The sequence below is a fragment of the Chelon labrosus genome (assembly GCF_963514085.1).
Source record: "Chelon labrosus genome assembly, chromosome: 9".
Lineage (NCBI taxonomy): Eukaryota > Metazoa > Chordata > Actinopteri > Mugiliformes > Mugilidae > Chelon > Chelon labrosus.
Genome location: NC_140359.1, coordinates 21,214,301 through 21,228,119, shown reverse-complemented (window position 1 = coordinate 21,228,119; position 13,819 = coordinate 21,214,301). Strand labels below are relative to the sequence as shown.

General features: G+C 43.2%; 2 protein-coding genes across 2 annotated transcripts; both read left to right on the top strand.

Moving 5' to 3' along the window:
• Window positions 1–5,341: 5,341 nt before the first annotated feature.
• Window positions 5,342–7,780, top strand: LOC311492470 (betaine--homocysteine S-methyltransferase 1-like; the record flags this gene model as incomplete). The annotated part of the gene is made up of 8 exons (XM_084550762.1): window positions 5,342–5,359; window positions 5,841–5,973; window positions 6,074–6,186; window positions 6,304–6,495; window positions 6,590–6,737; window positions 6,837–7,019; window positions 7,114–7,342; window positions 7,447–7,780. The coding sequence occupies 8 exons, from the start codon at window positions 5,342–5,344 to the stop codon at window positions 7,634–7,636; spliced, it is 1,206 nt and encodes a 401-aa protein (XP_084406888.1). The 3' UTR covers window positions 7,637–7,780.
• Window positions 7,781–8,251: 471 nt separating this feature from the next.
• Window positions 8,252–12,228, top strand: LOC311492361 (betaine--homocysteine S-methyltransferase 1). The gene is made up of 8 exons (XM_084550622.1): window positions 8,252–8,303; window positions 9,239–9,371; window positions 9,482–9,594; window positions 9,816–10,007; window positions 10,097–10,244; window positions 10,678–10,860; window positions 10,980–11,208; window positions 11,347–12,228. Exons 1-8 carry the CDS (start codon window positions 8,286–8,288, stop codon window positions 11,522–11,524), a joined length of 1,194 nt encoding a protein of 397 aa, XP_084406748.1. The 5' UTR covers window positions 8,252–8,285; the 3' UTR covers window positions 11,525–12,228.
• Window positions 12,229–13,819: the final 1,591 nt, after the last annotated feature.

Below are 13,819 nucleotides of genomic sequence, written 5' to 3'. Positions count from 1 at the left end.
CAATCTGGGTCTGACTCATAACACAAACACATAAACCAAATCATCTTATAAGGTAATTCTGCGGATCACTATTTAAATATTTAGACTATTTGCTTACTCAAATCTTATTTATTTGACAGAGCTTCTACTCTTGTACGAATCTCGACGTATAAATCAGACCTGCAGACGAGAGGAATGACGCAGCAGCATCTCCTGACACGTTTCTAGAAAATCACATTAGGCCTTCAGCTCCAACAGCGTTCTGACGCCACGCGCTTTGCCAAAGTCATCACAAATCTTGGATGCAGGTGACTCTGCAGATTGCACTTGGACAACATGTCGGTGGTTGCTAACAAACAAAAGAGAAACACCAACAACTTGAGCATGACCAGTCCTCAGCAGTGCTTTTCAAAATCCTGCAGCTGTTTGTTTCGGTTGATTTAAATGTGTACATGGATATAGATATGTATATAGATATTGTTTTGTGCTGTTCACAGTTGCTTAGTCTTTATACAGTGTTAAATATCCAGGAGTTTATCTCATCTAGATAATGTTTAATGTCACATTCTCTTGTACATCCAAGTAATGGCTTTTCTTCTGCCTTTTAGAGCCTGTGCATAAAACTAAGCATATTAAAACATGTTTTCTCTTCTCTGCATTAAGCCACCACCCCAAACTGATACTGTTGTTGTGTTGTAAGGAGGTAGGACTGAAATGGATGAAATGACAAAGATCGGGAAACACATGGGTATATGAACAAGCAGATAACTCAACAGACGACTTGACTGTACACCAATCATGTATAACATTAAAACCACCTGCCTAATAGTGTGTCGGCCTCTTTCATGTCTCCAAAACAGCTATGACTCATCAGAGAATGGACATGGGCCTTCTGAGGGTGTCCTGTGGTGTCTGGCAACATAATATTGTTAGTGGTGGGGCCTTTGGGTCCTATGGGTTGAGGGGATGGGCCTCTGTGGATCACCCCACGGATACTTGATCAGTTTGGGATCCAGTGAATTTGGAGGCCAGGTCAACACATTGTGCTGTTCTTCATGTTTCTTTTTTAGTTGTTCCTAAACCGTTTTTGTGTGTGTGTCTGTGTCAGGCTGCATTCTGCTGGGGATGGCTGCTGCCATCAAGGAGTGTCATTGCTATGGGGTGGGGGTGCCTGGTCTGGTCTAGGTGGGTGCTACATGTCTAAGTAACATCCACATGAATGCAAGGTCCAAAAGTTTCCCAGCAGAACATTGTATTGTCACAAGATAGTCAATGTTATTTACTTCTCCTGTCAGTGGTTTTAATGTTGTAGCTGATCGGTGTATATACAAACACTGAGACTAACGAGGCACAGGTGAGACTACTGAGGGAGGATTAAACCAATCATTTAATCAAAGAGGGGGGAAAGGCAGACAAGTAAAGCAGGACACAAAAAAAGGAAGAAGCTTACAAAAGAAAAACAGAAAAGAAACCCAAGGAAAACCAAACGGGGTCACAGAAAAGATTCAAACTCAATCTCAGTCAAATTCAAACTGGCTAAAAGCTACTTGGAGTCTTTAAGTAAGAAGTTGAGGCCACTTAGATCCTTCATTAAAGTGCTCTGGAAACACTGGATGTGTGAGAGAGGAGGCTACTATCCCTGAAGAAAATGTATTATCTTGCCCTCTTGTGTCTCAAAGTAGTATTACATTTAATTGCTAACGTTGTCATCTTTGTTTTGTTTAGTAACTTTTAAAAAAAAGTCAGAACCTAAGAATAATTGACTAAATGCCAATACTTACAAACAGTTATGCAACATTTGAGAGATAATAAAGGAGCCTGCAAAGACTACAGCAAGTTTGTTTGAGTGCTCTCTGTCTCCCTCTCTCTCTCTCTCCTACTCAGCGTCCCTCTCCCTATCTGTCTTTCTGTGGCCTACAAATCCACAAAGAATTGACGGTTTCAGCAGAATGTGTCTTCAGCCTGATTGGACCAGAGGAAGGGGTGGAGGTAAACAGGGGGCTGCAGAGGCACCGGGAGTCCGTCTATATCAGGAAAGTGAAGCAACACAGAAAACTGAACGTATGCGAAGATCATGGGGAGAAAAGGCGTTGAGAGGTGGGTTGGTTCACTGCATCTAGCAGGTCATTTTCCAGCAATTTTACAAACACAAACAAGCCAGAAACATAAATATGCATAATCTGTTGCATCCCCATAAATTGCAATGCACAAGTAAACTGAAATAACATTGAATAACACAGTATTTGCACCAACCTTTCCACAAACCTTTATATTTTGGTTGTCACATGGCCAAAAGAGCATGTTACAACTCCAACACTTTATCAGTCTGTCAGGAGTCAATAGTTAACCACCGTTTTATCAGTGTCAGCCCAGGTCATTCACGTTACACTCGTGTTTCTCCACAGCAAGCTTGCAGCGTTCCCTTCCTCCACTCTCTTGCCTCAGAATCTGGCCTTTTTCCCAGCCTGCCTCGTTCCCAGTCCTCGCGCCTCAAACAACTCCAGGTCCAGCCCGCTGTGAAGAGTGGGCTGGATTCCCCCCTGTCCTTCTCCTTTCACCTTCTGCTTGACTGAAACAGCACTGACGCACGGCCTCGGTTCCTGCTTCATCCTGCAAGAACTAGTTGCGGCCACGAGAGAAAAAAAAAAAAAAAAAGCATTCAGTACAGCTGTTGGTCAGTGTCTGATGCATCAACTGGAATAGCTGGAATAGCTGAGAGGAAATTGGATAGGACAGATATACACTTAAATAGATTTCACGCCACAAGGCCTGACATGTAAAGCCTGGTGTTGCTTATGTGATAGCATCTGAGTTAATGAATGAGACAAAACACCTACTTACTGTGTCCAAAAGAAGGCAACTTTTAAAACCTTATCAAGGCCATCTTCTCCGAGGCCTTCATTATGTATTACATAAGTCTTTAGGTCAGTCGGTGCCGTGTGCTACAGGCGGTAGGTGTGGTGAGGAGTGCTCACTCTGGTGCATGTGGAGCTCTTTTCAGACCAGGGTTGTGGTTCAGTGTGTGCACTTTGAGGTTCCTTCCACTGTGGAGATCTGCCGCCTGAATCAGCACCTTGATGACATCTGACACGTTTGAGTTATTTCTGCTCTTAGGCACAAACAGGCAAGCGTACACTTACGAATACGTGAAGAAATAGCCAGTAGAAGTGCCTGAAGGGAATAAGTTCAGAGGGTTCCCTTAGAGTCGCTAGTTAAACTACTACACCTTATAGTAAACAGACCACTCCTCTCTAAATATAGCCAGTGCAAAAGGACTTTACACCTCAGTTTGCTGTGAGTCTGATGAATTACTAGTTAGGATGCAAACATGCACAGATTCCAAATATTTCTTGTACTCATGTTCACTTTTCTCTATTTTATCCAGTTGTGAGCATAAGTGTAAACATATTATTTTTCCTCAAGACATACAGTGTCCTCCAAAAGCATGGTTAAGTGAAGTAAACATTAAAGCAACTTTAGGGATTTGAATTCAAAACACAGCAAATTACATAATACGCAAAAGTGTGTAGTTTAACCATGTAGTTAAAGTGTTATCTGATTTCCTCAGACTTTTGCATTTAAATTAGATTTTACTTCAGCTTTAATGTGGGGGAAAAAAGAAAATTTGCGAAAGAGTGCACTTTTATGTGCTGCAGTAAATTGCAAGCTGATGAAATCCTATGGTGGACTATAGATTGGAGGAGGTTTTCTGAACTTTGACTCTGTTAATAAACACTTTGGGAAGGCCTATCTGTAACATTCCCCCTGAAACCGGATAGACCCAGAGCTGACAGAACTACGCACCGCCAGTGCCACTGAAGGTCAATACGCCCATATCTGCCGGTTTGTGTGTGTGTGTGTGTGTGTGTGTGAGTGTGTGCATAAACACTACAATGCATCTGTGGATGGAAAAAACAAGGAATAGCAATGAAGACAGCGGGAATAAAATTAGGTGTTAATAGTTAACCTGCAATGAGCTACATGTAGCTGTGACTAAATCCAGAATAATACTGGCAGCCCGGTCACAACAAAGCTCTGGTTTAAGCACGTTGCAACTATTTTCATCAATTACTTTAATTCGCTTAATTGTAGGAAAACAAAATAAAGCAAAATAACATTTCATCTGAACAACATACGGTTGCTCTTAAAGTGACCTCAGATGTCTTGTTTTACCCGACCAGCCTCGCCAAAGGATAGTGAAGAACAACAAAAGAATTATAAAAACATTTCTACATTCATTGTACAGTATTTAAATCAGTTCTGCACGTTATGTAGTGTTGCAAGACTCAAATACAAATCTATTTTTTTGGTTAGGATTTTTGGTTAGCAGCGATGCCTCTCAGTGAGAAGGTTCCGGGTTTGAATCCAGGCCGACAGTGTTAAATTTGTATGTTCTCCCTGTGTCTGCGTGGGTTCTCTCCAGGTACTCCGGCTTCCTCCCACTGTCCAAAGACATGCTTGTTAGGTTAACTGGTGATTCTAAAATGGGCATAGGTGTGCATGTGAGTGTGAATGGTTGTCTGTCTCTCTGTATTAGCACTGTGATAGACTGGCGACCTGTCCAGGGAGTATCCCGCCTCTCGCCCGATGCCAACTGGGATAGGCTCCAGCGCCCCCGCCACCCTTCACAGGGCAAGCGGTTACAGAAGATGAAGAAGAACTTTATAAAGTAATACCCTCGTAGAAGTTTCAGTCAGTCAGTTGAGTTGTGAAGACTAATAGCTGATGGAGGTGCACAACACAAGCTGAAGCTTTCAGGCCTTTAGAAAAGGTTCCAGCAGAGAGGTAAGTCTTTAATGCCTTTAACTTGGATATTTCTGGATAAAAACACATGAAGAATCTGGTTTGATGTTGCTGCAATCATGTACAGAGAGAAACCCGTCAAAAGCCTTCTCCAGTGGTGACATCTTAAAACGGCTCCGGCCTGTTAAGCAATGGCTTGTACCTGGTGCAGTTTATGTGTGGCCCACTGTTTTTTTTCTAAAGAATGGTTTCTGACAAGTAGCTTGGCAGTGAGTTAATATTAAACAAGAGTTATTATTGGCTAGACTGGCAATATAATCATTACACAGGCAGATCTGGCTTTCCGTACCAAACTCCTGCCCCTGTGTTACCTGCACCCATCTGCTACAGCTTGTACCTTCTTCATTGATCTTTGAGACAGGCTACATTGCACAATATGTCCAAATAGGCATGTGGAAATTAAACATGGTTTTGGCACCGAAATAAAATCCTCCCATGGTCCTTGGGCAGTATAAAACGGGTGATAAGCTGCTCTCGGCACTCTTCAGGTTGACAGAGGGGTTCGCTGTTACCAAGTGCTTAGTGCTGCAACTGAAACGGGGAGAGAAAGAAAGAAGAGATGGCACCAACTAAGAAGGTAAAATCACATCATCGTCTGCATGCGACATGGTACATGTCGTTCTGCGGAGAACAGTTATTTTTTGAACCAGCATGCAATGCTTAAATATGATGCATTGTAACTGTACGTCATAGTTGTCCTGTTGGTTGTTGGACAGTCGTTTTGTAAGTAAAATGTTGTCAGTGAAGATTTTATGCATGTGTGTGTATGTGCATGTGGTTTATGAAATAGCCAGACTAAAGCGATCACTGCAGAATCTGTAGCTATGGACAGTTTTTATCTTTGCACCTTTGTACCTGAACTGCAACATAAACACTTTATAAAGAATTTGTCAGTTTCTCAGCCATGTTACAACATGACTTCACCTTTTTATGAGTTACAGTTGTCTGCTCTGTCCCCTTTCACTCTTATTAGAGAGCTACAGTTTAGATATAAGCTTATAATCCTTTCAGTGTAGAGCGCAACTAGAGCGTGTTCACAGATCTCTCTGTTCATCCAGGGTATCATTGAGCGTCTCACTGCCGGGGAGGTGGTAATTGGCGATGGTGGCTTTGTGTTTGCTCTGGAGAAGAGGGGGTACGTGAAGGCTGGGCCATGGACTCCCGAGGCTACCGTGACACATCCTGAAGCTGGTAGGACAAGACTGCATACACTGATATCCCAACACGTTCCAGACGGAAGATGCATGAATCTAAAGCTGTAACATGACTTAAACGAGTATGTTTTCATCAGTGCGCCAGCTGCACAGGGAGTTCCTGAGGGCGGGATCTAATGTCATGCAGGCCTTTACGTTCTACGCCAGTGATGACAAACTCGAGAACAGGGGTCAGACACTGAAAATCACTGTGAGTATCCCACTTAATAGAAAAGATAAGCTAATATGAGCACATTTAGCGTATTCCAGGTGTCTGTTTTACTACCAATAAACAATATGTGTTGTGCATCGTCGACAAAACCAACAGGGAGTGCAAATCAATGAGGCAGCCTGTGACCTGGCAAGGCAAGTAGCAAATGAAGGAGACGCCCTGGTAGCTGGTGGAGTGTGCCAGACTCCATCCTACCTGAGCTGCAAGAGTGAGACAGAAGTGAAGGCCATCTTCAAGAAACAGATGGAAGTGTTTGTGAAGAAGAACGTGGATTTCCTCATAGCTGAGGTGAATTCATGTCATATTTATGCATATTCAATTCTCATAGCAAAACTACTTAAATCAGAAGTATAATAGTAAATCATTGTTTCTCTCATTGCAGTACTTTGAGCATGTTGAGGAGGCCGTGTGGGCTGTGGAGGTGCTGAAGACCGGTGGAAAGCCTGTAGCTGCGTCTCTCTGCATTGGACCGGAGGGAGACATGCACGGCGTCTCGCCTGGAGAGTGTGCCGTCAGGCTGGTGAAGGCTGGTATGTGTTTGAGTTATAGTGCATGGCCTCTCACTTTGTCCTTTTGCTTCCACACAGTGTTTTCAGACACAACAATAATATATTCTCCCTGCTCTCCAGGTGCCCAGATTGTGGGAGTCAACTGCCACTTTGACCCCATGACCTGCGTGAAGACTGTGAAGCTGATGAAGGAGGGAGTGGAGAAGGCTGGGCTGAAGGCTCACTACATGGTGCAGCCCCTGGCTTTCCACACTCCTGACTGCAACTGTCAGGGATTCATTGATCTGCCAGAGTTCCCCTTTGGTAATATATTTTTCTTACACATGAAAAACAGAAGAACAATCATCATGCAGTTGGTAGCTTCTTACATTTGTCTTGCTTATTTTTTTGCTCTCAGCCCTGGAGCCCAGGATCCTGACGCGATGGGACATGCACAAGTACGCCAGAGAGGCCTACAAAGCCGGGATCCGATACATCGGTGGCTGCTGTGGGTTTGAGCCTTATCACATCAGGGCTTTAGCAGAGGAGCTCGCCCCTGAGAGAGGAACAATGCCCCCTGGATCAGAGAAACATGGAATGTGGGGCGCTGGTCTAGAGATGCATACCAAACCCTGGGTCAGAGCCAGGTAAACCATCTGAAAATATGCACACTGAATGTGCACAGTTGTTGGAATTAAATTATTTGGCGACTCTATTCTTCTGCATGAACTTGACGCTTCCTCTCCTCCAGGGCCCGTCGTGATTACTGGGAGCACATCTTGCCCGCATCTGGTCGCCCCAAGTGCGCGTCCTTGTCCACACCAGAGGGCTGGGGTGTGACCAGAGGCCACGCTGACCTGCTGCAACACAAAGAGTCCACCAGCTCCCAGGAAATGAAGCATGTGCTGGAGATGCAGAAGAAGGTCAAGCCATCTGCATGAGCAAGACAGGGTGGCAAAAGCAATGATGAGCCCCTATCTTCATTCAGTGAGAGCAATAAGGAGCAGTCTTCCCCAGTTCAGTTGGGATATAAAAAGCACTTGTAACAGCGATGCTCCAGTTAGGGAGTGTCGTAATGTAAACCCCAAAATCAATAAACCTGAGTAACTTAAGTTCATGCTGTGTGTTGTCAGTGTGGAATGAATGTTATTAGATTGCTGCAACAAAACAAAGGTTCAAAACTTGAGTCACACAGTTCACACATACACTGATTTAAGAAGTGATTCTGTCCTAACTGGTTCATTAAAAGCATCTGCCCACTCCCAAGTTGAGCCCTCTGAATTCGTCTGTTCATTGGTCAATAAAGCAGAAACCCACAAACTAAGAGGGAGGCGGATAAACACACCAAGAACCGTAATTAATCCGGACCAAACTAGTAGCACACACTCACAATGCTCTCATTCAGTCAAAGAGGGGAGGGGAAGGAGTAAACACTGCAGTTGTGCAACTTGCCTCTTGCCAATCAGAGCAGCTTTTACTCAGAGCCCTCCCCTTCATCCAAGACATTTATTGAGGCCCTCTGCCACATGCTAATGTCACTTCAGCCTCTCTAAGTCTGCTCAAGCAGGGGGTCCACGCAGCTTCAGGATAATGGCACCAGCAAAGAAGGTATGTGTGGACTTTTGTCTAAACAGGGGCCACAGAATAAGTTACAATAATTTTGTGGAACTCCATTCACAGCAATATGCAAGATTACTTTATGATATATTTGCACCTGATATTTGATATATCTCAATGCACTGTGGATGAGCGGTTGTGAGAGCTGGGGGACATTTTTATGGTTGTGTTTTTGCATGGTGTGTATTCTGGGTCGCAGTCTTCCTAAAGCATCTCGTGCACAACTGGCAAGTCAGGTCACATTTCTCTGACCACTGAGTCTTCCAACTCTTACTGGGGACATTAGACCGATGAAGCTGTCATGAAATATGGTGAATCTAATTGTTCTTTAATTCACAGTGGTTCAGAAGAATTTATTCCTAAAATTACCCTTAAAAAAATCTAACTTAATATAAATTCAAGTTTTAATTTTTCCTGCCCAGTAATACAAATAGAAATGAGTGCATTCCAGACATTGCTGTTATAACATTAAAAGTTTATGCAGTAAATTATGATAAATATCCACTTGTACTGCAGTTAGTTCATACACAATACAGAGGCCCTATTTAGTTTGCAGTTTACACTTTATGACTTGCAGATAGAGCAAAAGTTTCATGAATTAAAGGGCCACAAAACGTGAAAACTGCACTTGACAGTCGAGCAGTCTTGAATGAAAAGGTTCTTGTCTATGAGTCATTGCAAGTAGTGCAGCATGTCTAAGAACAGCTGTACTACTTGTAATGAGTGATAGACATGTGTTTTTATGACTCATGTTCAATGGGAGAAGGGGGAGTGAGGTGTAATGAAATCAATCACAGAAATCAAATTAGAGTTTGTATACAGGAATGGATACCTGGCCAACAACCCTTTGGCCCTCTTCACTCAGCAGTGGCATCTGCAGCTTGACTAACCTTGTCCTGGTCTATAATGCTCATCCATTATCACAGGGAATCTTGGAGCGTCTTAACGCTGGGGAGATTGTGATTGGCGATGGCGGCTTTGTGTTTGCCCTGGAGAAGAGAGGCTACGTAAAGGCTGGTCCCTGGACCCCAGAAGCTGCCGCAGAGCACCCTGAAGCAGGTGAGATCAAGCTGCCATACAAACTATGATACTCCCAAGATCCTCTGCAAACACCTTTCAGGATGCGTCACAGTCTATGAGGCTTTAGCAGTTTGTTTGCCTGTTTTCAGTGCGACAGCTGCACAGGGAGTTCCTGAGGGCCGGAGCCAATGTTATGCAGACCTTCACCTTCTACGCCAGTGATGACAAACTGGAGAACAGGGGCAACAAGCTCACCTTCACTGTAAGTTAAATGAGGCATCATTCCACAAAGGAGTAATAAGAATATCCACTAGGTGGCTAGTGGCTGCATCAATCACAAAGTAAACCATGGAGAAATATGCTCACTAGCTGTGTCTATAAACTTGTAGATTTTAATTTTCACTCTTTTAATCAAAATTGGTGATATTTTAATGCGTAAAAATTCTAAACTTTGTTCCACCATCATTTGGCTTCATTCTGCAGGGAACTCAGATCAACGAGGCCGCCTGCGATTTGGCCAGAGAGGTCGCCAATGAGGGCGACGCTCTGGTTGCCGGAGGAGTGTGCCAGACCCCATCCTACCTGAGCTGCAAAAGTGAGACAGAGGTAAAGGCCATCTTGAAGAAACAGCTTGATGTGTTCATCAAGAAAAACGTGGACTTCCTGATTGCTGAGGTAGAGTTTAAACACGAAAAGAAGCTTTATTTAATTCCCACATCGAGAGAATAAAGATATGACGGTGTGCTTGTGTCTCCGTCCTGCAGTACTTTGAGCATGTTGAAGAGGCCGTGTGGGCCGTGCAGGTGCTGAAGGAGACAGGGAAGCCAGTGGCTGCTTGTATGTGTATTGGACCAGAGGGAGACATGCACGGTGTGTCACCAGCAGAGTGTGCTGTTAGACTGGTCAAAGCAGGTGAGAGGCCTTTTCTCATTAATAAAATCCCAAATTACTCATGAGCGTAACTTGATATTGTTCTGGCTTACGTAATTAGACTGTATTCACTGTATTAATACAGTCACACACAGTAGAAACTCTTTTTTGTTAGCGATGCCTGAAATTTGACATTTGTCCTCATGATTAGGTGTGACAAACCAGTTTTTAATAACATGGCACAGACATTTCTAACTGACGGACATGACATAAGAGACTTCTGTTTTAACATAGCTTTAACTGGGATTAGTCTACGTGCCAAAACTGTGCCCGGTATTTGTTCTGTTCTGTCACCAGCACCAGATGTTTACCTTGCAAATCCAACTCCAAACAACAGATGCCGTGTCCCTTAAACTATAGCTACTTTCTTAGCTATAGGTAAAAGTTCGCTCATGCATTGCATGTGTTTCTGTAGGTGCCCAGATTGTGGGAGTCAACTGCCACTTTGACCCCATGACCTGCGTGGAGGCTGTGAAGATGATGAAGGAGGGAGTGGAGAAGGCTGGGCTGAAGGCTCACTACATGGTGCAGCCCCTGGCTTACCACACTCCTGACTGCAGCTGTCAGGGATTCATTGATCTGCCAGAGTTCCCCTTTGGTAAGAATAATAATAATTCTTTATGTTCACATGGTTTACTGCATCACATTAGAGCGAAGTCACAATGCACACGATTACCACAAACAATTAAATGTGTGTAAAACTGAATTTTCTGACAGGTCTGGAGCCCAGGATTCTGACCCGATGGGACATGCACAAATACGCCAGAGAGGCTTACAAGGCTGGCATTCATTTCATTGGTGGCTGCTGTGGGTTTGAGCCTTATCACATCAGGGCTGTAGCAGAGGAGCTCGCACCTGAGAGAGGCTACCTTCCAGCTGCATCAGAGAAACATGGCAACTGGGGTGCTGGTCTGGAGATGCACACCAAGCCCTGGGTCAGAGCCAGGTAAGGAACCAACTATTAATCCGTCTCCAAATACCATAAGCATCCACCTAAACTCAGTCATATGTGAAATACTGGCACTTTAGCACCAGTGAGATCTAACTAGAATAAATATTCAATATATTCATGTTTGTCTTTCAGAGCCCGTCGTGACTACTGGGAGAACCTGAAGCCAGCCTCTGGTCGTCCCCTATGTCCCTCCATGTCCTCCCCCGATGGCTGGGGTGTTACCAAGGGCCACACTGATCTCATGCAGCAGAAAGAGGCCACTTCTCAGAGCCAACTCAAGCAGCTGTTCGACAGGTCAAAGAGCCACTAAGTCTGCTTGTCTCTGGTAGCAGACATAAGTCACAAAGCTTTGCCGTGGAGCTACTGACGCACAGTATTGTGAACCATCTGTATGCAGTGCTACACTGAAACAAAACAAAAAAAAAAAAAACAAAGTCAAGAGGCAAATTCTCTCTAGAGACAGACACTGTTTTGTGCTCCTGTTGGTTGTAAAACTGAAGCCACGGTGTCTCAAGTTAGGAGTTGGCCTGTGTTAAGATCGGGACCTTTTTGTTTTCCATGACCCTGGACCAGTTTGTTGAATAAAATAAAATCTAATTAAACATGAACAGCCTCTTGGATGGATGTTTTTAGCATCTGAAGATTGATGATGATGATCATGGCACACAATCACATTTACTAACAGAAAGATCATTTAGGCATGGATAAATGTACACTAGTTTAGACTTAAACCTGTTGAAATGGAGCAAAGCGGTGAAGGTAGGTTACAAAGCAGCTTGAATAAGTAAGTAAGTCATGGTCAACAATGTCCTCTCAGAGCCCAAATCGAATTCTCTTCACTCTTTCTCAAATGACTGGATAATAACACATACTAAGACCTACTAAACTGATAAAAAGGATACAGCAATCTTTGGAATAATGTAAAAAGATAGCAGCCCATCAACCTACCAGTCCAAAAATAAATAAAATAAACTATGGCATCATGTGATGATAAGATAAGATAAGATAAGATAAGATAAGATAAGATAAGATAAGATGTGACAGACTTGACGTTTATTCCAGTTCATCTGCAGATAGATAGATTTTCGGACTTTGAGCCTAAAAGCCTTTGGACTTTATTTAATTCTATTTAAAACTGTGCTGACGGTAAGAGCAATGACAAACAACAAGAGCCTCAGAGCAGTTGAAATGGCTGCAGGTAAAATCAGAGAATGACCAGGAATTTGGGGTAAATTAAATATCTTCTCTGAAGACGGAAATAGAACATCTTAAAGATAAAAATGCCAGATTGCAGAAACAGATTGAAGTTGCCAAGAAAACTGAGGAGGAACTAATAGACACCTCAAAATACAACAGAGATGGAGTTTAGGAGGGCTATTTAGGAGACATTTTTAGAGATAGACAGCCAGAAGAAGGAAGCTGACATCACTCTTCATTTGCAAACGCAGTTAGATGAGTAACTCAGACAGAGCACAAAAGGAGACAGCCAAAATGAAAGGCCAGCATGAAAGAGAGATGGAAAACATTAAAAGACAGCTCCATGAAACAGTGACTAACTTCAGGTTTGATGCAATGGCTTTAAAGGAAGATCAAGAAGCAAAGAAGGCGATTATTGAAGCAAAAAACTCAGTGAGTAGGTTTCTCTCAGAGCTGAAAACAGAAGAAGGTGCAGGCTGCTGGAACAAAAGGTAGAGGCCTCGCTTTTAATAAAACAAAGGAAAGAGCAGACCTTAGGGGAGAGAAACAAAAGTGCTACTTTTATGTGTCAAGTAAAAGAACTGCATGACAGAAACAAGAACCTGGAGGAGGAAAAAGGTGAGGAGCAGAAGAAACACACTGACGAGCTCAGAAAGCTCCAGCTTAAACAACAAATATCACACAGAAGAATTAACCCGTGTGACTCAGAAACTGACAGCCAAGGTGCCAGTGGTCACAGAGCTGAAGGAGAAGATCAGCATGATGGAAACACGTCAGCTGCGTGACATGGAGGCTCTGAATGATTGGAAGGAGTCAGAGGGTAGACTAAATTCATTATAAACGTTATTCAAAATTAACGTCAATAACTGATTTAGATCCAAATGAAAAACAGAAAACTGGTTGTTTTGGCAAAGAGACATGTGCAGTCAGAATGAAACTCTGGGCTCAATGACAAGTTTCTGAATGCTGGAAGCAAACTAGACGAACCAGGCTGTTAAAGGGAATCTCAGAATGAAACAGACATTCACAGTCACATGAGGATATCTGTCATCTTCTACAGCCATGCTAATCTTGATTCCTTTTGATTCTAATGCAGCATGATGGACATCAACTATATTTTAGGGGCTCACTTGAGGGAGATTAAGCCTATCATTTGTTCATTTTTGTTTCATATTTGTCATTATAGACGATTGAAAGGGCAAAGATACGTCTCCTTCCTTCTTCTCAAGAATAAAAAAAAACACAACGCAGAAGACTACACCGGTTACACTAGTATGAATGAAATGCACAAGGGGTGTAACCAGTCTGGTGGGTGGACGGAGACAAAGTGATCCAACAAATAAAACACTGGATGACTAGAGACACATAATAAAAAGGAGATCCAGGAAGGGGTGGAACTCAGTAAAGG